Source organism: Oryzias latipes, chromosome 11, assembly GCF_053564925.1.
Source record: "Oryzias latipes strain Hd-rR chromosome 11, Olatipes_Hd-rR_3.1".
Classification (NCBI taxonomy): domain Eukaryota; kingdom Metazoa; phylum Chordata; class Actinopteri; order Beloniformes; family Adrianichthyidae; genus Oryzias; species Oryzias latipes.
Window position 1 is genome coordinate 29,499,239 of NC_136247.1, and position 25,475 is coordinate 29,524,713.

A 25,475-nucleotide genomic window follows, 5' to 3' on the forward strand; every position below is an offset into this window, starting at 1 on the left:
GTGGCGCCCCCTGCAGGGAGACGCAGAAAAACTGAAAGCCGGACAATAAATAGGAAAAGTTTCTTTATTCTTTGCTCTGTTGTACAAAACTTTATTACAACATAAAGCTGACAAACAAAACTGTGTCTGTTTGAGATCAGGGTACTTCTCATGTTTACTGTTTTTTTGTGTTTTAGGAACAAAAAGGTGTCACTTCTTGTTAAAATGTGATCTGACAGCGTCGATACTATAAAGTCAGGAAGCTCATTTCTCCTCATTAACCCCATTTGTCTGGATTCTGATGAAAATCTCAGACTTTGGCGGTGTCTGTTCCTGCATTCCTATTGGCTGATGAGAAGCTCCAAACCAGCTGAGCTAGAACTTGATTTCCCAGAATTCCACAGTCTTTTCAGTGGCTTCATCCTCGACTTCAGCTGCTGCAAGGTTGCTCTCGGTGGTGACCGTGAGGTCAGGTCGCCGCTCTGAGGCCCCGCCCTCTGAACAAAAACACATTCTGGGGTTGTAGCGTTGTTTTAACGTTGGACCAATAAAGTTTTAAATCTGTCTAGTCTTACCGGGGATGCATTGGATCTGCGGCCTCTCCCAGCGGCCTCCATGCAGACACCTGACCAGGGGGCGGAGCCTCTGCTGGAAGCCGTCCTGGCAGTGGAAACGGACCGCCGCGTTCGTCTCGTATCTCTGCAGAACCTTCCCAAACATGACGGCGTTCCGGACTTTGGGAGGTCTGCCACAGGAAGCTGGGAGAAGAGGCACGCGGCTCAGCGCCAAACTGTTCTGAACGTTCGTTTAACCCTTGTGTGGTGTTCATATTGTTGTTACTCAGCCAGTGTTCGTGGGTCTGGTGGACCCGTTGCATGTTGTGGTTTTTAATGCCTCACAATCAAACACTTTGATGTTAAAATACTCGACAGATGTTTACCTCATCCTATTACAATCAGTATATTTGGTTAATATTTGCCCTTTACCTTTGTTAGATCACATTCACAACTCATTATTAAAAACATGATAAAGAAAATCAATTAAAATCAAGATATGAGTGGAAACAAATTTTCAAGTGAAGCAATGGTTTTCAAAACTACTGCCTTTATTTATTTGAACACAGAAACTGAACCCATTCAGGTGCACAACACAAGCTGAACACATAGAGTAAACCTATTAGTCAAGACAACACTTCAGCCCCATTGAACACATGGCCTCCTAGCCACTAGCCTGTACAACACATGGTCCTGGCTGCTGACGGCCTGGTCCTGTGGCTGGGTGCTGATGGCTTCGTTTTGGAACTGGCTGATGCTCAATCTAAATGGTAAATGGCGTATACTTATATAGCGCCTTTCTTCCTACAAGGACAAAGCGCTTTACAGTCACACACACATTCAGACATTGATGGCGGCTCCGCCACCCCCCCCCCCCACACACACACACACCCCCACCCACACCCACACCCACACACACACCCACACCCACACACACACACCCACACCCACACCCCCCCACACACACACACACACACACACACCCACACACACCCACACCCACACCCACACACACACACACACCCCCACACACACACACACACACACCCACACACACACACACACACAGCAGGCCCAGACAGGTGGAGGACAGAGTGTAGGTACATAAAACATTAATTTCCACACTTCTATTAGCCCCGGGTCCCAAACATCTTATATGTAATAGAAATGTGTTGGGGGGGTATACGTTGTGTGGTCATTAAAAATGTATTCTGATATCTGTTCTTCACAGAAAATGAGCCAAGGCCAGTGAGTCCGAGTTTGAAAAATTCATTAATTGTATCATTTTTCTTTTGATAAAAAATGAAAACGGGTCCCACAGACCCGAACACCACACAAGGGTTAAATAAAGCTGGAGTCAGACCACGCCCCCTCCCTCAGGTGACTCACAGGTGCCTTTCTTGCAGGTGTAGGCCAGGTGGTAGTTGCAGGGCACGTCGCTCCAGCGCCCGCCGTCATGCCAGACCATCACCACGCAGTCCTCCCCGGACAGGAAGTAGCTGTCCGGTTGGCCTCGGTACCAGTTCTCATAGAGCTTTGAGCGGGAAAACATCCAGAAACATCAAAGCGTCCGTTTCATCACATGAAACATACATGACCCCCTAAACCCATTTACATGTGCCAGCAGACATTTACTTATGGATATTCTGGTCAGTTTGTAGATTTAAAATGACTATAACCTGAATATTCAGTGATATAAATAGTTATTTGTCTCCAAACTGAAGTAGATTCAAAGCTTTGCTCTGTGGAAACTGAAGGAAAACTTCTGCAGTTTACCAGCGGGTTCCCGTCGGACCAGCAGAAGTCGCCCTCGAACGTCTTGTCGTTCAGTCCGGTCCACTGGTACTCCTTGTAGTTTCCTGCAGAGGGACGCATGCGTCATGAGTGGAGGTCAGACATGACCAAAGCTGGCGGGTGCTCGTCCTACTGTTGAGGAAGTCCTGCTCCTCGGGGCTCATGATGGACACCAGGTGAGCCCCCAGCTTGCGGCAGTGCTGCTCCGCGACCTCCCAGCTCTGACGGAGGCTGAAGTGCCGATAGCAGAAGCCCTGGAACTTCTCCCAGCCCGGCTCGCATCGCTCCAGGTCTGGAAGCAGCAGAGCAGATGCAGACATGTCTGACTGTGGGGGGGGGGGTCCAAACGCTCAGAGGACTCACCGCTTTGGCAGAAGTCTCCTCCATAGGAAGGCAAGCAGAGACAGCGGACCCGACCGCGCTCCTCCGTGCAGGTGCCTCCGTTCTGACAGGGGTCATCATCCATGCAAGCATCTGGAACCAAACAAGAAGAGGCCCTTACTCCCTCTGAAGCTGGGTTCTCTGTGTCAGGAACGCATTTATGGAACCTCTGGAGACAGAACTTCACATCCAAGTGGTTGGAAATGAGATGTTTGATCCAGTGGCGGTTTTTGATATGGGCGATGTGGGCGGTCGCCCAGGGCGGCAATACATAGGGGGCGGCATTTGCCGTGCCTGAGGCGTTACACATAATGTGCTACATACTATATTCAAAGAGGAAGCTTAGAGCTTTTAATTTGAAAATGCTTCAGCAACCGACGCTTAATGCTGTTAGTTTGACACATCAGACTCTTAAGAATGTCTTCCTCCTATTTGCTCTTCACACTTATGGTTCAAAAAAAAAAAAAAAAAAAAAAAAAGAATACCTCAGAGTGAAACAACGTAAAACAGGCACGTGAAAAGGAATTAGGCAGAACAAACATCCGTGCTCAACCCAATTTCGAAGAAAGCAGGCAATGGAGATTATTTCCCACAATTCTTTGCTCCGACACAGCAGACCCGATGCGCACGTGACCACCGCCCTCTGCTGCAAGACGCTTGCGGCCACACCTCTTTGCGGTAGTCTTTGGAACATAAGTCAAAAAACTCGAGAGGGGAGCGCAACTCGCCGGTGGCTGGCTGAATCACACTAACAGGTGATTGTCAGATAGAAAAGGACTCCCAATCAACTCTGAGCCGCAGCTGCGCCTCCCGTCATAGAGACGGAGCCGCGTGTGTCAGAGGGAAGGGGAGGGGGAGGGGAGGGGGGGATGAGCGCAGACCATTTTTTTAGGATTCAGTTTTTTTGGAGGATTTCTACTGTTGGTGTTGCACAAATTTAGGGAAATGCCAAATATTTTTGGAGTAATCCCACTGATGAGTTCTAAGATTTAGTCTTTAATGTTTTATAAGACCTAAACATATTAATCACAATAAGTTTTATTTTTTAGATCTAATCCCTCTGATATGTTTCACAAAGACACACACAGGACGTCACACATTAAGAAATTATTGCTAAAAATGAAGCAGGAGTCCAGCTCTAAAAAAAAATGCTCAAAAAATGATGAAAGAGCAACAAAAATGGAATTATTTGATATGTAATTTCTTATTAATATTTCCAGGCTTTCTTTGTTTTGTCCTGCAGCACGTTCATATTCGTATAATTTTGACAGAATATATTTCTATGGAGAGCAAAATATTACAAGTTATTTAAGGTTTAACTTGTGTTCCTGTTTTTATTCATATTTATGTTCAAAAAGTTCAGTTTAAAAGGTTTAAAAGTTTAGCTTTAGTGTGTTCAGTAAATGTTTATCTTCTTCGGCCCAAAACCTTAAGCGTGTTTTTAACTTAGGCCCCTGTGTGACTGAGTTTGACCCCCCTGTAATACGAGTCTAGAAAAGTCATGCATTTTTTGAGTAAAATGGCTAAATAGAAGATAGGGAACACAACAGGATGTTGTCAAATTTTGTATGTGTGCGGGGGGGGGGGGGGGGGCTGGTGGGGTTACTCGCCCAGGGAGTAAGTTAGTGTAGAACCGCCACTGGTTTGATCAGTGAAACGGGACGTTCAAGAAGGAGGAGCAGTCTGAATGTCGGCCAGCAGGTGACAGCAGAGAGCAAAGTCCTCAGTCCACTGCAGGTCGCCTATTCTCTGTTCTCCTGGATAGAGGATCAGGACAAAGAAGACACCCTGCACCTCGTGTGTGAAAGTTCTACATGTTCAGTCGTTGAAGGACATGGACGGCTCCAAGTGAACGGAGGTGTTTGGAACGTCCAAAAGGACGCCGGCGTTCTCTCTACAAGTTTCCTGTTGAAAAAGCAGCAGCTGATCTCCAAAGGAGAATCTTCCACGGCGCCATAGCTACAGACAGAAACAGAAACAGCTCTCTTTGTTCAGATCAGTGGGACTTTGTGGGGCTTCTGGAACTCTGGCACATTTGGTGATTCAGTGTAACCGGCTCAGGAGTCACAGGCGGGGGGGGTTCCCTCCCGCTCTTGGGTTTTGGTCCGAGTTCACTGTCTGAAGGAAACACAACATTCTTCATTTTAGTTTTTCACAGGCTACATTTGGTTAACGAGGAAGAATCGGTCACTCTGTTGTTTGTCACCATTTTAATGGGATTTATTGAAGACTGTCAATTTCTATCTCTCCTGAGCTTCAACATCCAAAGAAACTAAACAAACCAAATAAAAGAAAAGCTTTTATTTAGCATCAAGACAAAAACGTTGTTTTTTTTTAGCTTTGTCTGACCTTTTCACCCTGTGGGAGAAATGCAAACAGTGACCAACAAACAGCTTTTTATCCCTTTGGTTTGGATCTGACCTTAAACTTAGCAAACGTCACTGCGCTGTGTGCAAAGCAGACTCAGTCTTTGTTCCTGCTGCTTCGTCTGGATTTCATCTAAACAATCCCTGTCCTGAACATTTCCAACCACATCCGTTCAGCAGGTGAAGGAACCGGACGTGTGCTTCAGTGAGAATGTGCTTCTGGAACTAGAGAAGACCGTTTAGGGAGGGCTGATGGACGGACGCTCTAACATCCAGGAGGGTCTCGTTCTCCTTCCAGACCCTCATTTTAGCCGTTGGGTTTTTTTTCGATGAACACAGCTGTGGAGCTGCAGAGGACTTCAGCAAACACAGCAAAGGTCTTCCTTCTGTCTGTGGGTTCTGTCGCCACGGTAACCAGTGTTCTGACAGAAAGTGCTTCATCCGACGCGCAGAACGTCACGGAAGTGAAGGAGGAGGAGAACATGCAGAACGTTACAGGCTGTACACCTGAATGAGGAAGAACAGAACCTCTGGGGTGGGGGGGGGTAAAGCTAGAGGAGCCAGAGAGAAAGGGGGGGGGGGGGTTAGGGGGGTCATTTAAAAAGCCAGAGGGGGGTCAGAAAAGGTCGTTCAGAGAGCAGGTCGGCGGTGTTAGAGCATCGTCACGTGGGGGAGGACCGTTAGGACGATCAGAGCAGCTTCAACATTACCTGAAGACTTCCCGGCTCCGCCCACTGCTGCCCTCTCATTGGGCAGAAGCAGCAGGGGGGGCGGCTGGGTGAGCAGATCCAGACCCGCTGGCGGCGTGGCGAGGTCGTCCGTCTCGTGGAGAGCTGTGGGCGGCGGGGTGGAGCTCCAGCTGTGTCTGGACCTCTGCGCGGTGGAGATGGTTGTCATGGAAACGGTTTCCCCAGCAGCCGGGTTCAGGTTGGTTCCCTCAGAGGAACCCAGAGCAGAGTATTTACTGTCCATTTGGTCTCCAGGTGAGGTGGAAAACAACGGGGACTCGGACGTTGGAGGTCCAGGAGGAGCGATGCTGAGGACCTGCAGGGTGGGGGCCCCTCTGCTGTCATCCTCAGGATCAATGGTTGCTGGTGCTTCTCCTGCATGGACACTAGCGTCTTCCAGGTGATCCCTGGCTGGGAAAACGTGAACCGTTTCCATGGGAACCAGAGTTGGGACGGCTGTGGCGTCATACTCAGGGGTTGTGGTAACTTTGGTTTCTGCCTCTACAGTGGGGGCTCCCTGAAGCTCTTGTCTGAAGACGAGGGAGGTGTTGGCGTCTCCTTTAAGCGCCGGAGCAGCGTCAGAAGCATTTCCATAAACGTCTTCAAAGAGAAGCTCAGATGAATCCTCTCCTTGACTGAGAGTAGCGTTAGCGTCAAGCGGCCCGTAAGCCCGGGTTGTCTCAGCTGGTTCTTTAGGAAAATGGGTCGAACCAACTGGGACGCCTCCTCCCAGGATGTGGGGGGTGGAGACGGGACTGTCATCACGGTCGGCCACTTCTCCACCCAGAAGAGCTGGAGTTCCACGGATTTGTTCATGAAGGGTCGGAGAAACCCGGGTTTCATCCTCCGGATCAAAACCGACGCCAGCTTCTCCAAACACAGACGGAGTTTCAGAATGTTCTGGAAGAACACCGGTTGGGGGTGAAAAGGAGACGCTCGTCTCCTCTGTGACTCGTGGAGAGCCGGGCGTCTCTTCTTCAGCGGTCGGAGCAGGAGCCCCGCCCTCTGGATGGAGGACAGCCGCTGCTCCACTTCCATCCTCATGAGAACTGCTCCCAGTCTGCAGGAACTCCGTGTAAGCCGCCGTCTGACCCGGAGGGGGGCTGGAGTCGGAGAGCCGCTGAGAGGCCGGACGGGTGGCGTGAAGGTCTTCATCCTCCACGTCCACGCCGCCTCCTCGTTTAGGAGCCCAGGACCCGCGGGTCTGCGGGGGGCTGGAAGGGACCTGTGAGCTCAGGAGGAGGGGCCCAGGCGAGGCGGAGGAGGTCGGAGGTGAAGTCTGGGGTTCAGAGGAAGCAGACGGGGGTTCGTGGGTGGAGACCCACGCGCCGAAGAACTGGGATGTGGAGATCATCGCCATGACGGAGCTTCTCTCTGCCAAAAACACAACAACTCATTAACAGGAGTCTGGATGAAGATGCTAAAGTCCAGTTTCCTCCACATGAGAACACGATGGAAATGAAACAGAACGGCGGCGTCGGCAGGGTCTTCAGCGTGGAGCAGACCACAGTCATCATGTTTGACCCCAAACAGGATGTTTCTATTGTTTCTATCTTTATTTCTGATCTGCAGCTCAAGGCGGCCCTGAAGTCCCAATGACACCAACCCCCCCCCCCACGCAGAAACATTTTAGAGATCAAACAAATAAGATTAAAGCTTTAAAAGACGATTCAAGACAGAAATGAAACCAAAATGAGGTAGACTCTTGTCATCACCATCTGGACCATGCTGGCATCAAACCTGCGGTTTTTTGGCGACTCACCGCGTGGAGAATCTCCAGAGGCGTCCGTCTGGCTCCACTCCGTCATCCCGCCGGCCTCTGTGGTCGGTTCTGCGTCCGTTACCGTGCGGGTCGTCAGCAGCAGGTCGTCCACGTTCTTCCCGTCTTCCTCGCCGTCGCCGGATTCTGACCCGCTCCTGTTCAGATGGACTTTCTCCTCGGGTGGAGGCGTGTGGGCCTCTGGGTTCGAACCCGGCACCGTTTGGTTCTGTGTCTGAGGTTCATCCGAGCTTCTGTCAAGGTCCGGCTGGTGAAAGGTGGGGGTGGCGTTCGGGTGGGGGTCAGTTTGATGATGAAGACGGGGGGAGAAGCTGGTCTGGATCTCTGTGCTGGAGACGGACCGGCTCACTCCAGCTGCAGGAGGAGAGTCCAGAGACGCCGCTGACGGGTCCTCAGAGGGGCGGAGCTCAGATGTTGGGAGGGGGGCGGGGTCAGCGGCGTCCGAGGTACCTGCTGGGTTTGTGCCGACCGGGATTTCTGTGGCGGGAGGTGCAGAGAAGAACGGCAGAGACTCCAGCTGACTCTGGGCCTCCCGCTCCACCTCAGCTGGTTGACTGAGCAGAAGTTCCCGTTCAGTTTCCATCAGAACCACCACATTCTGATCGACGTCTTCAGGATCCGAGGAGACGTAGTCTGAGGAGGAGGAGGAGGAGTTCCTGGAGGTTTCTGCGGAAGCAAAGAGACGACTCAGTGAGGAAAACTCTCCTAAAGCGTTCAAACGCTGACAGTTTTTCTGAATCCACCTTTGAAGCAGAACACGTCATGAAGACTGGACGGTTCTGGGAACCCAGTCTGGTTGCTGAAGCGGTACAGGGTCTTGACCCCCGGCTGGGGGCCGCCACAGCGCTCCCGGGGGTTCCTGATGGGATAGCGCACGCTGCCGTCTGCCAGCCATCCGGGGCTGCAGCGGTCCAGGCCTTGGCTCCACGCCGCGTAGAGCTGTGCCGTTGTTGCGAGCCGCGCCCCCGCCGCCCGGCAGAACGCCTGAGCTTCATGGAAGGATAACTGCTGAGGGCCGCCATCGTGGAGCACCTCCCCTAAAAACACCAACGTCTGCATTTTATGACCAAACCAACAGGAAACTGTCTTTCCCATCAGGAGTCTGGATCCATACCGCCGGTTTCCTCTGTGTAGCAGTAAACGTCATACAGACTGTCTGGATCCATCATCCCATAGTTCCGAACCCCTGGCTGCCCGTCCATGTCTCCATAGCAACCCTCTCGAGGCACTTGGATTGGGTATCTGCATCAGCATGAGAACAAACCTGAGTTTCCAGGAGTTTGGGCGCCGACATGACGGCGTGGAGGACGCACCTGACGGACTGATCCGCCAGCCAGCCGGCGTCACACTGCTCGTATCCGTCATGGTACGCTGCCAGCAGCTGCTCGGGCGTCGCCATCTGTGCCCCGATGGCCTCACACGCCCGGTGGGCCTGCTGGAAGGAGAAGGCGTACCTGTCCGAGGCGTCTCTGTAGTGAAACACCACACCTGAACACACAGACACACAACAGACCGTCAACATCTGCAGGGACCCAAACGCAGCACATCAACCTCATTCAACAGCTGAAGCCCAGAAATATGTTTATGTCTTTATGACACATTTCAAGAATCATCAGAAGTCTGGTCTAGAACTGCAGCGGGTACCTCTGACTTCCAGCTGAAAGACGTCGCTGGTGTCCTCCAGGCCCTGCTGCACCTGACAGCGGTAGAAACCCGAGTCGCCGTGCCGCAGATCTCCCAGCCGCAGGGCGGGGTCTTGAGGGAAGGAGGTGTAGTTCAGCAGAGCGGCTCGGTCTCTGTACTCATCGTTGATCTTCACCCTTTGGCCGCGCGCCACCAGGATGTGGGTCTCCTTCCCACCAGACACCATCGTCCACTTCACCCGGGGTACCAGGGGGGCAGAAGAGGATGATGTGGGGGACAAAGACAGCAGGCAGGGGATGGAGATGGAGCTGCCCAGGGGGGCAAAAACGGGACCTGAGTGAGGGATGTTCACCCTGAGATGCTCCTCCTCATCTAACAACAGAGAGGAGGAGGAGGGGTCTGTTAGACCAGCAGCCATCAGATCCCAGATGTACCTCAGGAACCCTTAAACAGTGGGTTTACATGGGGGGAGGGGGGATACGAACCATATGAAGGTGTGATGGGGGTCGGGAAAGCCAACGCGAGATGACAAAGAAGAGGAAGGACGAGGACACGTCTGTGGAGGAAACAGCAAGAGGATGAAGACCACCGAGAGGTCCACCATGATGAAGACCACCATGATGAAGACCACCATGATGAAGACCACCGAGAGGTCCACCATGATGAAGACCACCATGATGAAGACCACCATGATGAAGACCACCGAGAGGTCCACCATTATGAAGACCACCGTGATGAAGACCACCATAATGTCCACCATGATGAAGACCACCGAAAGGTCCACCATGATGAAGACCACCATAATGTCCACCATTATGAAGACCACCATAATGTCCACCATGATGAAGACCACCGAGAGGTCCACCATGATGAAGACCACCATGAGGTCCACCATGATGAAGACCACCATGATGAATACCACCATGATGAAGAACACCGAGAGGTCCACCATGATGAAGGCCACCATGATGAAGACCACCATGATGAAGACCACCGAGAGGTCCACCATGATGAAGACCACCATGAGGTCCACCATGATGAAGACCACCATGATGAAGACCACCATGATGAAGACCACCATGATGAAGACCACCGAGAGGTCCACCATTATGAAGACCACCGTGATGAAGACCACCATGATGAAGACCACCATAATGTCCACCATGATGAAGACCACCGAAAGGTCCACCATGATGAAGACCACCATAATGTCCACCATGATGAAGACCACCATGATGAAGACCACCATGATGAAGACCACCATGATGAAGAACACCGAGAGGTCCACCATGATGAATACCACCATGATGAAGACCACCATGATGAAGACCACCATGATGAAGACCACCGAGAGGTCCACCATGATGAAGACCAAAATGATGAAGACCACCATGATGAAGACCACCATGATGAAGACCACCGAGAGGTCCACCATGATGAAGACCACCATGAGGTCCACCATGATGAAGACCACCATGATGAAGACCACCATGATGAAGACCACCATGATGAAGACCACCGAGAGGTCCACCATGATGAAGACCACCATGAGGTCCACCATGATGAAGAACACCATGATGAAGACCACCATGATGAAGACCACCATGATGAAGAACACCGAGAGGTCCACCATGATGAATACCACCATGATGAAGACCACCATGATGAAGACCACCATGATGAAGACCACCGAGAGGTCCACCATGATGAAGACCACCATGATGAAGACCACCATGATGAAGACCACCGAGAGGTCCACCATGATGAATACCACCATGATGAAGACCACCATGATGAAGACCACCATGATGAAGACCACCGAGAGGTCCACCATGATGAAGACCAAAATGATGAAGACCACCATGATGAAGACCACCATGATGAAGACCACCGAGAGGTCCACCATGATGAAGACCACCATGAGGTCCACCATGATGAAGACCACCATGATGAAGACCACCATGATGAAGACCACCGAGAGGTCCACCATGATGAAGACCACCATGAGGTCCACCATGATGAAGAACACCATGATGAAGACCACCATGATGAAGACCACCAAGAGGTCCACCATGATGAAGACCACCATGATGAAGACCACCATGATGAAGACCACCATGATGAAGACCACCATGATGAAGACCACCATGATGAAGACCACCGAGAGGTCCACCATGATGAATACCACCATGATGAAGACCACCATGATGAAGACCACCGAGAGGTCCACCATGATGAAGACCAAAATGATGAAGACCACCATGATGAAGACCACCATGATGAAGACCACCGAGAGGTCCACCATGATGAAGACCACCATGAGGTCCACCATGATGAAGACCACCATGATGAAGACCACCATGATGAAGACCACCGAGAGGTCCACCATGATGAAGACCACCATGAGGTCTACCATGATGAAGACCACCATGATGAAGACCACCATGATGAAGACCACCATGATGAAGACCACCATGATGAAGACCACCGAGAGGTCCACCATGATGAAGACCACCATGAGGTCCACCATGATGAAGACCACCATGATGAAGACCACCATGATGAAGACCACCGAGAGGTCCACCATGATGAAGACCACCATGAGGTCCACCATGATGAAGACCACCATGATGAAGACCACCATGATGAAGACCACCATGATGAAGACCACCGAGAGGTCCACCATGATGAAGACCACCATGAGGTCCACCATGATGAAGACCACCATGATGAAGACCACCATGATGAAGACCACCGAGAGGTCCACCATGATGAAGACCACCATGATGAAGACCACCATGATGAAGACCACCGAGAGGTCCACCATGATGAATACCACCATGATGAAGACCACCATGATGAAGACCACCATGATGAAGACCACCGAGAGGTCCACCATGATGAATACCACCATGATGAAGACCACCATGATGAAGACCACCGAGAGGTCCACCATGATGAAGACCAAAATGATGAAGACCACCATGATGAAGACCACCATGATGAAGACCACCGAGAGGTCCACCATGATGAAGACCACCATGAGGTCCACCATGATGAAGACCACCATGATGAAGACCACCATGATGAAGACCACCGAGAGGTCCACCATGATGAAGACCACCATGAGGTCTACCATGATGAAGACCACCATGATGAAGACCACCATGATGAAGACCACCATGAGGTCCACCATGATGAAGACCACCATGATGAAGACCACCATGATGAAGACCACCGAGAGGTCCACCATGATGAAGACCACCATGAGGTCTACCATGATGAAGACCACCATGATGAAGACCACCATGATGAAGACCACCGAGAGGTCCACCATGATGAAGACCACCATGATGAAGACCACCATGATGAAGACCACCATGATGAAGACCACCGAGAGGTCCACCATGATGAAGACCACCATGAGGTCTACCATGATGAAGACCACCATGATGAAGACCACCATGATGAAGACCACCATGATGAAGACCACCGAGAGGTCCACCATGATGAAGACCACCATGATGAAGACCACCATGATGAAGACCACCGAGAGGTCCACCATGATGAAGACCACCATGAGGTCCACCATGATGAAGACCACCATGATGAAGACCACCATGATGAAGACCACCGAGAGGTCCACCATGATGAAGACCACCATGAGGTCCACCATGATGAAGACCACCATGATGAAGACCACCATGATGAAGACCACCATGATGAAGACCACCGAGAGGTCCACCATGATGAAGACCACCATGAGGTCCACCATGATGAAGACCACCATGATGAAGACCACCATGATGAAGAACACCGAGAGGTCCACCATGATGAAGACCACCATGATGAAGACCACCATGATGAAGACCACCATGAGGTCCACCATGATGAAGACCACCATGATGAAGACCACCATGATGAAGACCACCATGAGGTCCACCATGATGAAGACCACCATGATGAAGACCACCATGATGAAGACCACCATGAGGTCCACCATGATGAAGACCACCATGATGAAGACCACCATGATGAAGACCACCATGAGGTCCACCATGATGAAGACCACCGTCCACTCAGTCTGTGACAGATCCCTGAAAAACCTCAGGAAGGTTCAGTCCTGGAAGGAGCTAAGATTCTGCCCAGGAGGAGGTGAGGAACTGCCCCCGTAGGGGTAGAAGAATCCCCCTCTTTATTCTTGGAGCTGTTGTTTCTGTGGATCCAGCTTGTCCCACATGAATCGGTGGAGCCCACGTGTCCAGAAGCTGAACCATCCTGCAGAAAAGGCCGACTCCTGTGGTTTGAGGGGAAAGCTGGCAGCAGCGGCAGCCCGCCACGCCATCCATCACCGCCACAGAGTCTCAGCCCGCCACGCCATCCATCACCGCCACAGAGTCTCAGCCCGCCACGCCATCCATCACCGCCACAGAGTCTCAGCCCGCCACGCCATCCAGACAGCTCTCTGTTATCCGTCTGTTCTGACGCCAGCAGGAGCTCCGTCTGCTCCCTCCATGAGAGGAGCCTCTCCTCAGAGGAGCCTCGCTCCAGCAAACAGAGGACTGGGAATCCAGTGGATGCAAACAGGAAGTTTGTCTGCAAACACGTTTCAAGACCCTAAACGTGATGAAGAGAACGCCGTTACGGCGGGATTTTAACGGTAGATAAAGACGATCTGCTTTAGTCTGTTTCTGTAAATGTTTGCTCTGTGAATATTTCTGAAAAACACAAAACTCCCTTTTCCACAGGAAGACAGAACTTTATTGATCTCACAGAAGAACAACAGACGCGTCCATCATGGCAGCTGGAAGAAACATTTGGTTCATTTTCTCAAAGAACTTTGCCTTTGAGCAACGACTGAACATAAAACATGAGCTTTATTCTAATAATAAGCCATTCTGACAATCGATTTCTCTCTGCCATGTTTGGAGGAAATGTGAGGCTCTTCCTTCAGTGTGACGTCAGCAGTGGAGAAAAAAACATTCAACTCACGACAGTTTAAAAATCTAAACACTAATGACTAAACTGAACTAGCAACCATTTATTTATTCATGTTTGCTTGAAGCTAAAGACCCCCTGGGCTTCAGGTTGCCGGCCCCCCGGGGCCCCAGGTTGCCGGCCCCCCTGGGGCCTCACTCTGTTATTTATTTTACCATTTCATTCTTTGACATCCAGAGGAAATAGGAACATGTCGGAAAGTTCATCAAAGATTTTAGAATTGATGAAGTAATTTAAGTTTGTAAACCTGCTAAATCCCTTCCAGAAGTTGCTGGAGCCTATCCCATACGCTGTGGGATGAAGGCGGTCCGGGTCTTCGGCCCATCGCACAATGAAAAACATCAGCAAAGGAATATTTGTACATGTGGGAAGATCCTGAGACCGTTCTATGACACACCAAAGGTTTGGTTTTGGCGTCAGCGGCAGGACTATTATGGGCTGGAACCTGCTGAACATTCAAGCAGCTGCTCTTCACTCCTGTAAACTCAGACAACCTCCTTTTATGGTTGAATAATTGTCGTCTGTGTTCCCGCCAGCTGGGTGACCTCCTCCCGTTCCGTTGGAGTTCTTGGGGAGAAAAGGCCTGACATGGCGGGGAGGGAGGCGGCCAAAGGGCCAGCTGCGCGCTGAGGCCTCCCTTCAGCTCCTCACAAAGGCGGCGGCAGGATTTAAGGGCAGCGCTGGCTCCCGTTCCCGCCTGTCCTCTGTTCTGGCTCTGCTTCTTTCTGTGCAGTCTAAGGGACGCCTCAGACCTCCAGGAGCCCCTCTGGCTGCTGCTCGCCACAAAGAGAGCAGCCATCGGGACGCGCTCCCACAATGCACTGCTTTCAGCGTGGTGCTGGGATGTCGGGTTGTGCATTCAGATCCATGACAGCAGAGAAGACGCTTCTTTAGATCGCGGTCTCCTCTGGCGTCGCCTTCAGGAAGGCACGGAAAACCCAAAGCTGAGCTGAAACGGAGCCGTTCGACCCAACAGGCCGTTTCTGCCTTCAGGCACTCATGCTTGTTGGTACGGAAGCCTTTCTGTGACATAATTCAAAATGAAAGGCAACACCAGAAAGGCTTTTTCATTTTCAAAATAAAGCTGCTTTGTTGACTTAAAGGCAAAATCAATCCGCCAAACGGCTTTTTCTTCTTTATCACCGCTCATTCTGTCACTTAGTTCAAATGATTAGGAAAATAGAATTTGACATTTCATTTTCAAAGGTTCTCTGGTAAATGTAGCAAAAGTCAATTAGAAATATCTAATTTGACTATTTAAATGCATGAACAGAAATGCTTTTAACTTCATCAATTGACTCGAAAATAAAATTAAAATCAATCCTCTAAACTGCTTTTTCCTTTTCTACTCCACCATGACTCATTCTGAGACATCATTGAAGTGAAAATGCAGGGGGGGGGGGGGGGGGGGGGACAATGAGTGGCTTTAAAGAAAAAGAAAAAGCGGTTTAGGGTTAGGGTCATGAACGCAGCTTCATTTAGAAAATGAAAAGCATTTCTAGTGTTGACTTTATTTGTAATTATGCTACAGAAATGCTTCCATAGCTTCGATGGTTTTCAGTTCAATAGAATAGAATCCACATCTGAAGTGGTTTGATAATCCCAATCCTATTTAGTCACCATTTCACATTATATTCAACATCAACTCTTTCACCGTCACTTTTGCCGGGTAATTTTTACCCGATATAATAAACCAAAAAGCTGTTGTCATAATTTAAGAAGTTAAGAAGAAAAAATCCCTAAAAAATACTACATTGACACTAGAAGCTGCCTGTGATTCTCCCATTCTGGGACATGTGAGACGTCCACAGACTGCTGGACACGCCACTCATCTAAATTCATGTAAATGGTTTAGCTCGGGTGACAATAGTGCTCTAGGGTCCAGAAAATGAAGCTTTCTTTGATCCTCTGATGAAGAGAGACGTTTTCTTCTGTTATCTTCAGGATCATCCTGGGACTCTAAATGTTCGTCTTTCTGGTTTTAATTGGTTAGTTATCATCATCAAACTAGAATATTCTGGATGCAGAGGTAAAGATTTGGTCCAGATTTATACTGGAAATGTTTTTCTGCAAACTGAAATGTTCTGGAAGAGCCTCATTTCTGTTCAAAGTGTGACATAAAATGTAAATGATTAACGTTTCTGCGCCTCTTCCTGTTTGTTGGAGCTCCACAAACACCATTGCTTCATTTTTTTACAGTAAAAAACATGAAAAGTTGTTTTTTTCCCCCACAGAAACGGAACCAGTTTGCTTCACAGATCAATGACGGATCATTTCAGTAAAAGTCTGACTTACAGGTGAGGAGCTTTTCAGACTGAAGGTCAAAAAACTGTCACTAAAAACAGATTTACTCATCTAACACCCTCAGCATAAAGTAGTTTACTGTAGTGTACTTGAGTATAAGTACAGCAGATATACCAGAGAGCGTGTACGTGGTGTGACGGAATACTTCTTCAAACTAACATTTGAAGTGTTAGCTGTTTTTATTGTAATATTTCCTTGTAAAGCACGCTGAGGAAATAAACTTTCATTGATAAATACTCTGCCTCACTATTAGTACAGTCTGAATATGTGTGGTCCATTCAAATAAATGAAGAAGAAAGAAAAACACTGACTGAGTTTAGCCATGAAGTAAAGGAGCTTAAAGAGGAGGGAGGGAGGCCACGCCCCTCAGACGTGGAAATAAACCACAGGATCAGATGTGCGACATGATTCCCCGATGCCGGAAAAGTCTTCAAGCGTGGAAATCAGATCCTGATCTGGAGAACGTTCTCATCCGGATCAGGACGTTCTCCACTCCCACGTTAGAACTTTTAGAACCAGCTAAACCCTTGGATCCTTCCCTGATTCATCTGTTTAAAGAAAGTTCTTCCTGAGACCCTGTAGAGCTTTGAGTTCCTGTCAGACGTGGAACTTTCCTGAACCTGAAGGAGAAGAACCTCCACTCCAGAAAACCAGCTCGGATTTTCTAAAACCTCTGATGAGCTGCAGGGAAAAAGTCTCCGTTTCCTTCCAGGTGAGCTTTTCCTGTCTGTGTCCTGCAGCTCCATCAGAGTGCAGTGCGTGTGCGCGTGCTGGGATGTACCTGCTTCCTGTCGGCAGCATCTCGGCAGAACCCGCGCGGATCGACTCGTTTCCAGGTGTTTTCTTCGCGCTCCTCCTCCTCCTCCTCCGCTGCTGCAGTGCGTCTCTGCTGGGAGATGCACAGGTGCGCACGTGCGCAGGCTCCGGAGGAAAGTTCTGCTGTGATCAGACCTCGGGTGGATGTGACCGTGGACGGGGGGTGGGGGGCTGAGGGGAGGAGCCTCGCGGAGCATCATCTGACAGAAGCGGGAACGTTGAGTCAGCAGCTGCAGCCTGGATCTGCTGAGGCTGCTGCAGGGTTGATGACGCAACAAGGAGCGCGAGCGGCCCGCGCGCGCGCTCCCCCGCCTCTCACGTCATCATCTTCCTGAAGCTCCTACAAGTTCGTTTTCCTTAAAAATATTCACTTTGTTTTAATGACTTCAGTCATTTTTTTAGGATTTACAGCCGAACGTTCTAAAGAAAGGCGGGAAAATCTTACATTTAGAAACAAAATGAGAAACATTTCTATTGGTAAAAGTTTTAATGAGTACAAAAAGGTTTGTGAGAGAAATGATTAGAAAAAGATTCAAGCAGGATTCATGTGGAGCTCTGGAGGAAGAAGAAATGAGAAGATGCTGTTTAGTTGGGGAATGTTGTGAGAAAAGGAAGAATTTGACTGAAAGTAAAGGCTTCAGCTCATCATTTATCATTCAAGAAAGTGGAGAAATCCCTGTGGGTCAGGACAAAGCCAGCGGTTCTAGATGCCTGTGAACTCATTCATTCATTTTCTTTTTCCAATCTTGATGGAATGAGAAAAGAGGAATAAAACAACATTTAGAAGAACGACTGAAACTAAACGGTCTGTTGAAGATGAGAAACGCTCGAGTCTTCAAGAACTTTAGGAACCAAACCGACGTGACAGTTTAGCGCCAACGTTGAGGGGAATAAATGGTGTTTGGTTTCTGTCTCCAGACAGTTCAGCTTTCTTCTGCCTGAGCGGGACAGAGGCGTCGCTGGGGGGGGGGGGGGGGGATTTTCCTCGCCGTCTGGTGCTGAAGCCGTCATCATTCACAGCTTCCAGCAGTCTGCGCTTCATCCAGGAAGTGACTCCCATCTCGTTATAGAGGAACACGGATGCATTTATACCACAAACAGCAGAAAATGTGAAGTTAATGTGTTCAAACTCCAGGTTTACTGCTTCCTGAAGGAGGGCATCTGTTGCTATGGAAACGCCATTCAAGCATCCTCTGTGTGAATCCAGTCATTATTTAACCTTAAGACACCTAAAGATGCACATCTGCATCAAACCGCTGGACTCCATCCAGCCTCAACATGGAAGCAGAAACCTAAACACCTCTGGAAAGACCGCCGCCCTTTGCAGCTGCTCAGACTTTATGACAGCAGGAAAGGGGCGGAGCTCTGCTTGCAGCGACGCCGTCACAGCTCAGGAATCTCACACCCAGGTAGCAGCAGGGAGGGTCCGCCGTCTGGGAAGGAAACGCCGGACCTCACGGAGACCAGGAACACCTGAGGAGGGCGTGAAGGTCAGAGAGGACGCCATCGCCAGCAGACGTCCGGCGGGAAACACGGCAGAATGAGGGCAGCATTGCAGAAACCAACAGATTTAGTCTGACGGTCATTAGAGGTCAAAGGTCAGTCATCTGGGAATCAGTTTCACGTTTTCTCATGAAACAGTTAAACAAATCTAATGATAATATTGGTTGAAGGACAAACATCCAGATCAGTTTCTCCATTTGAGGCGTTTGACGTGATCAGAAAGGATTGGAGAGGCGGAAGAAACCGTCCAACGCGTCCAGCGGACGTCGCCCGTTCATTTCTGGGCGTTTCCCGCTTCTGACCCGGTCACGTCTGACACCTCCCAGCATGAAACCGACAATACAAGCAGGAAGAGGAGGACTTTAGCATCCGTACCACTTTCTTCCTCCGGTTGGTCCTCGCACACCAGCTGCTGCGGAGCCAGAGGCAGGTTACCATGACAACGTGTTCGACAGCGTGTCAAATAGCCCGTTTCTGTCAAAAGAAAGTATCACTGTGGAAAATGAAAGGAGCATCTCAAAGGGACGACGTCCATCACGTTTCCGTTTTTCTCCTGAAACGAAACTTTTCCAAACAGCAGCTGGAAACTGTTTACGCTGCAGATCAGGTTTCACTTTCTTCTTCCAACCAAACATCAAACCCGCTGCTGATCTTCAAATTAAGTCTGAGCGACTGAAGCAGAGCGGCGGCGTATACACCAACCCACCTGGAAAGCATCACGCCAACCTCAGACACGCCGGCTGCCGCTTGGCTTTCCACAACCTTCAATCTCGCGGCCTGTAATCAGGCGCTGGCATGAAGGTCGGGGAGCGCCGAAGGAAAACGCCGTCTGGAACGTTCAAACAATGACCTTTAGCGCCGTCTCAGTCACTTTAGGTCAAAATGTTTGAACCCAAAAGTTTCCTCTGAGGCTTCAACCTGGAAGTCTTTAACGGTAAAAGGGGGAAATTGTTTCATGACTCAGCAAAAATGCTGCAGCTCATGTTGATGTTTTCTGAAGGTTCCTGATGCAGAGAATGAGGCAGCAGGAAGTCCAGACGCAGACGCAGACGCAGACGCAGACAGGAAGCCTCCATGAGCAGCTCCTGACTCCTCCTCTGACGAGGAGCGTTTCTGCTGAGGCAGCGCTTATTCCTCATGGAAAGAAGCAGATCTTTTCCTGGCTGGGACGGCGCTGGCGGCCAAAGCCACAGCGTGCCATGCTTCCTGCGTGATGCTCGGCGCCGGCCCAGACCTGCGGCCACAAAGAGCTCCTCTGATCCAGACGCCCCTGCAGGAGGAGGCCGGTGCTTCACAGGCGCGTGGGATTTGTCTGAACCGCAGCTCAGACGTGAGGAAATGGATGCGTGAGGGAAACCGAGGAGGAACACGCCGCAGGTCTGCCGGGACGCGTGACCGGGACGCGTGACCGGGACGCGTGACCGGGACGCGTGACCGCGGCGCTTTCCTTTGATGATCACAGAACGGACAGAAACCTGTGGATCCTGCAGTCTGTGCAGGAAAAAGCAGCTTCCGCTTTCCCATCATGCCTCACGGCATCCAGAGCGTCACGTCTGTCAACACCAGTCTATGTAACGTTCCTAAACCCCTACTGTCCCCCCACCCCCCCACGATGACATCACAGCAGGAAAATGTCAAAAAATGAATCAGATCAAAATGGTTTATGAGAATCAAATAGTCACCAAAGAAACCAAAACGCGTGTCGGGAAAAAATGTTAGTTCAAGCAACCTTACACACGATACCTCACACACACACACATACACACACGATACCTCACACACACACATACACACACGATACCTCACACACACACACATACACACACGATACCTCACACACACACATACACACACGATACCTCACACACACACATACACACACGATACCTCACACACACACATACACACACGATACCTCACACACACACACATACACACACGATACCTCACACACACACGATACCTCACACACACACGATACCTCACACACACACATACACACACGATACCTCACACACACACATACACACACGATACCTCACACACACACGATACCTCACACACACACGATACCTCACACACACACATACACACACACACACGATACCTCACACACACACACACACAAACGATACCTCACACACACACATACACACACACACACGATACCTCACACACACACACACACACGATACCTCACACACACACACACACGATACCTCACACACACACGATACCTCACACACACACACACACAAACGATACCTCACACACACACGATACCTCACACACACACATACACATACACACACGATACCTCACACACACACACACACGATACCTCACACACACACACACACACACGATACCTCACACACACACACACACACAAACGATACCTCACACACACACGATACCTCACACACACACGATACCTCACACACACACATACACACACACACACGATACCTCACACACACACACACACACGATACCTCACACACACACACACGATACCTCACACACACACGATACCTCACACACACACACACATACACACGATACCTCACACACACACACATACACACACGATACCTCACAGACACACATACACACACGATACCTCACACACACACGATACCTCACACACACACACACATACACACACGATACCTCACACACACACACATACACACACGATACCTCACACACACACATACACACACACACACGATACCTCACACACACACACACACACGATACCTCACACACACACACACACACACGATACCTCACACACACACGATACCTCACACACACACACACATACACACACGATACCTCACACACACACACATACACACACGATACCTCACACACACACATACACACACACACACGATACCTCACACACACACACACACACGATACCTCACACACACACACACACACACGATACCTCACACACACACGATACCTCACACACACACACACATACACACACGATACCTCACACACACACACATACACACACGATACCTCACAGACACACATACACACACGATACCTCACAGACACACACATACACACACGATACCTCACACACAGACACACACATACACACACGATACCTCACACACACACACATACACACACGATACCTCACACACACACGAACACACACACACACACGATACCTCACACACACACACACGAACACACACATACACGATAACACACACACACACGAACACACACACACACGAACACACACGAACACACACACACACGAACACACACACACACACACCGCCAGCTTAAGTCTACATCCAAAATTAAAGCTTCGATGACCTTTGACCTCAGGAAAAGGTCAAATTCAAACTCCCCCTTGGAATTAAAAATCTATCGCCTCCTAACTCTTCCAGTGTCATTGGAAGCTATTTGGGAGAAAAATTTAGAAATACCGGTAAAGTTTTTAGATTTTAAACGGCGTTATCGTGGCGAACTTGCTAATGTTGCATTTTCCTGTTGCTCACACATTTTTTACCAAAATACTGTGTACAGTTAAATCATGAATCGTTGGCTCAAGCTGAACAAAACGATACAAAATACAATATGACCATATTAGGAGTGTGGGCGTGGTTAACAATAAACCTCTGTTGCCAAGGAAATCCACAAATGTACTTTTGCAGATTCTTCTAAAAATGACATTGACGTGTTTGTCAGCCCCAGACGACCAAAACAGGAAATGGTTGCTATGGAGATAAAACCAACAGAAAAGCTACCATTCTGAAAAAAGTGTTTCTGTCCACTCATTTGTCCCAGGCGACCACGACCACCCGGCAAGGGGCAGGGGGGCGATTGAGGGGCGTGTAATAGCCAGTGGGGGCGGGTCATACAGAGAGCTGGGTCAGTTCTACGGACCAAACAACGCCGCTGGCGGCTTTAATGTTTGTGTTCACAGTTTATTTTAAATAAAAGTGTAGACATGAAAGCTGATTGTGAGGTTCTACTTTGACCAAACCACCTTTACCTGTGAATCTCTTGAAATGTCACAGAGTCGTGAAGACAAACACACAGCAGATGTTACCACCAGAATTTGATGTTGTTTGAATGTCCTTTTAAATAAAGTTTGATTGAAAGCCTAACTGTGGCCTGAGTGGAAAACCGGAGGCGTGGGTGTGGTCTCCTCACGGATCCCAGACTCTGGAAACTCCTTCATGACGGATGACTGTGCAAACATCACCATGACGACGGGACAGACCAACACGCCGGAGCTGAGCACCTTTATTCACAGCAGACAGGGGAAAACGGATGATGCAGCCCAGACCATAATGATCAGTGATTGGCCATAGTAACGGGAAATGCTTTACATGGGGGGGGGGGGGGGGGGGGGGGGGGGGCTCTTCCTGGTGTTTTGGTTTGTTCCACGTTTGTTCTACTTTCCACAGAACCTCCGTTTTAACATGAATACGATTTACGTTTATGAACCTTCAAGGCTGAAACCTCCGAGGCGACCAACCAGAAGCTGCGTTCTCTGCAGAACCGGGTCAGTACCAATACGAGGTCCGGTGCCTCCGGTTCTCCTGGATGCCCAGTTTCTCCATGACGTCCTCTTCCAGCGTCTTCAGCGACGGGACGTAGGTTTTCTCCAGCGCGTCTTCAGGACTGGTGTCTTTGGGCCCGTCTGAGCAGCAGAACAAACAGAACCACTCCAACGTTACTGGACCGGTTTTATAGAACCTGAAGCCCGTTTCCTGTGCCCAACAAGCTCCGCCTCCATCCTTCAGTCAGGGGGGCTCACCTTTCCACTGCTGCGGCACGATGCCGTCCCGCCGCTCCACCACGGGCTTCGGGATGATCCGGCCGGTCCGGACCGACACACGGACCCGCTCGCCCTCCTCTGTGTACTTCCACTCGACTTGAGTGGGTTTCCTGAAGCATGAAAGCGTTAAAGAAGCTCAGCTGAGGGTGGGTTCTGCTGAGGTTCTGGTTCTTCATCACAGCAGTGGTGAAGAGCGGCCCATTGACTGAAATGGGCCTAAAACGGTGGATTGAAGCATTTAGGCTCAGGTTTGAGTACCTGTCTGAGGGGTCGACCAGGGCCACGTCCCCAAGCAGCAACGGCGCCTCGCTGGCGACGTAGGTCCCCCGGTAATCGGGGCTTTTCCCCACATACCTAAAATGCTGAGGCAGAACAAAAACAGCCACTCATTGGAAAGGCTGCTCCATCTAGTGGATACCAAACACACAACCTTCACTAATGACAAAACAAGACAGTTCCTGACCTATAAATAATTAAAATCAGGTGGAAAAGAATCAATACCTGAAAATATCCAAAAGCATTTTCATTGTAGAGAAAATAATTACAGAAGACGAGACTCCAATACTTTTCTTACAGCAGCTGTACAAATGCAAACAGATGAAACGTCGTCACTCAGACTGAATGATTAAATTCTGAATGATTTAAGTGACAGAAACGGCCATAAGGGTCATTGAATAAATGCAGATCACTGCGTACAGACAGCATCTGTGTTCTTTGGTTCTGTTAAATTCTGAGTTTGGACTGAGGTAAAATAGAGAGAGAGAAAAAAACCTTTGACTTTTTCATCCAAAGCCCTGAGTTGTTCATCTAGGGGTGATTAAAAAGCTGATCTTACCGTGTTCAGTCCCTCCAGGATGACCCAGTTTCTGCGTCTGAACACCTGGATGACCTTCCCGTGCTTCCCTTTGTCCTTCCCCGCCAGAATCTCAACCTGAAGACAAAAAAAGCAGAACAATGACATATTCGCACCTGAACAGGTGCGAGCTGTGGTTCTTCAAAACAAGAGCGTGTGTAAGATAAAACAGCTGTGGTTGAAATAAAGGAGTTTCTGTGGAAGATGGAGTTTCAGAGATGCAGATCTGAGCAGACAGGAGTTATGTGTTAAACTGACTCGATGCATGAGAAATAAATCCATACATTTGATGAATCAATGCTGAGTTGTTTTTTAATCCAACCGCTCAAACGTGAATGTGTCAGATAAGCGCCACGCGGCTTCCGTACCAGGTCTCCGCGGACTACGCTCCAGTCTTCGGCCTCCAGCGGCTCCACGAACACCTTCCTCCTCCGCTTCCCCGGAGGGTTGAGCCTCTTGGCTGCGACGGTCCACGGCCTGTTCGTGCCGTAGCGGTAATCTTTGGGCGCCACCACTTTGGCCGCCATGGACAGGAGCGCCGTCAGCCTCATGCTGTCTGTCGTTGCGGATTCATTCAAGCTGCAGAAGAAGAAGACCCACAGAACAGCAGCTAAGCTAGGCTAAGGTTACTGACCAGAAAACGCCGCAGTTAACTGCTGCGAAGGGCGATGTAGTCTATTATTTTATCTTTTGAAAACATGGAGAATAGTTCACTGTTTAAAGTGTTAACAGAAAATGTAGTCAGCGGTGCGTTTGAAGAACTTACCCGAGTTGGACTCCCACGTCGCGGGTGAAAGAGCGGACGCTACTGCTTGCGAGCAGCGCCACCTACTGGACAGGAGGAACTACTGCGGACCGGCTGGAGGGTTACAATAAACAACACACTTTATTTACATATTAAAAACCTCTACACCACCAATTTACTTAGACTTTCAGGTGCAAAGCAATGG

At 49.6% G+C, this 25,475-nt stretch overlaps 2 protein-coding genes across 2 annotated transcripts; both read right to left on the minus strand.

Annotated features, from left to right (window-relative positions):
• Positions 1-50: 50 nt before the first annotated feature.
• On the minus strand, positions 51-17,493 carry LOC101163548 (brevican core protein). Its single transcript, XM_023959897.2, has 14 exons — positions 17,310-17,493; positions 9,712-9,782; positions 9,227-9,598; positions 8,896-9,070; positions 8,697-8,824; positions 8,326-8,619; positions 7,565-8,248; positions 5,785-7,176; positions 2,691-2,801; positions 2,461-2,619; positions 2,310-2,392; positions 1,923-2,067; positions 555-737; positions 51-476 (listed from the first exon to the last, which is right to left on the minus strand). Exons 1-14 carry the CDS (start codon positions 17,327-17,329, stop codon positions 355-357), a joined length of 3,939 nt encoding a protein of 1,312 aa, XP_023815665.1. The 5' UTR covers positions 17,330-17,493; the 3' UTR covers positions 51-354.
• Positions 17,494-22,791: 5,298 nt separating this feature from the next.
• On the minus strand, positions 22,792-25,430 carry mrpl24 (mitochondrial ribosomal protein L24). The gene is made up of 6 exons (XM_004084911.5): positions 25,292-25,430; positions 24,894-25,104; positions 24,508-24,603; positions 23,931-24,034; positions 23,652-23,782; positions 22,792-23,534 (listed from the first exon to the last, which is right to left on the minus strand). Exons 2-6 carry the CDS (start codon positions 25,074-25,076, stop codon positions 23,398-23,400), a joined length of 651 nt encoding a protein of 216 aa, XP_004084959.1. The 5' UTR covers positions 25,077-25,104; positions 25,292-25,430; the 3' UTR covers positions 22,792-23,397.
• Positions 25,431-25,475: the final 45 nt, after the last annotated feature.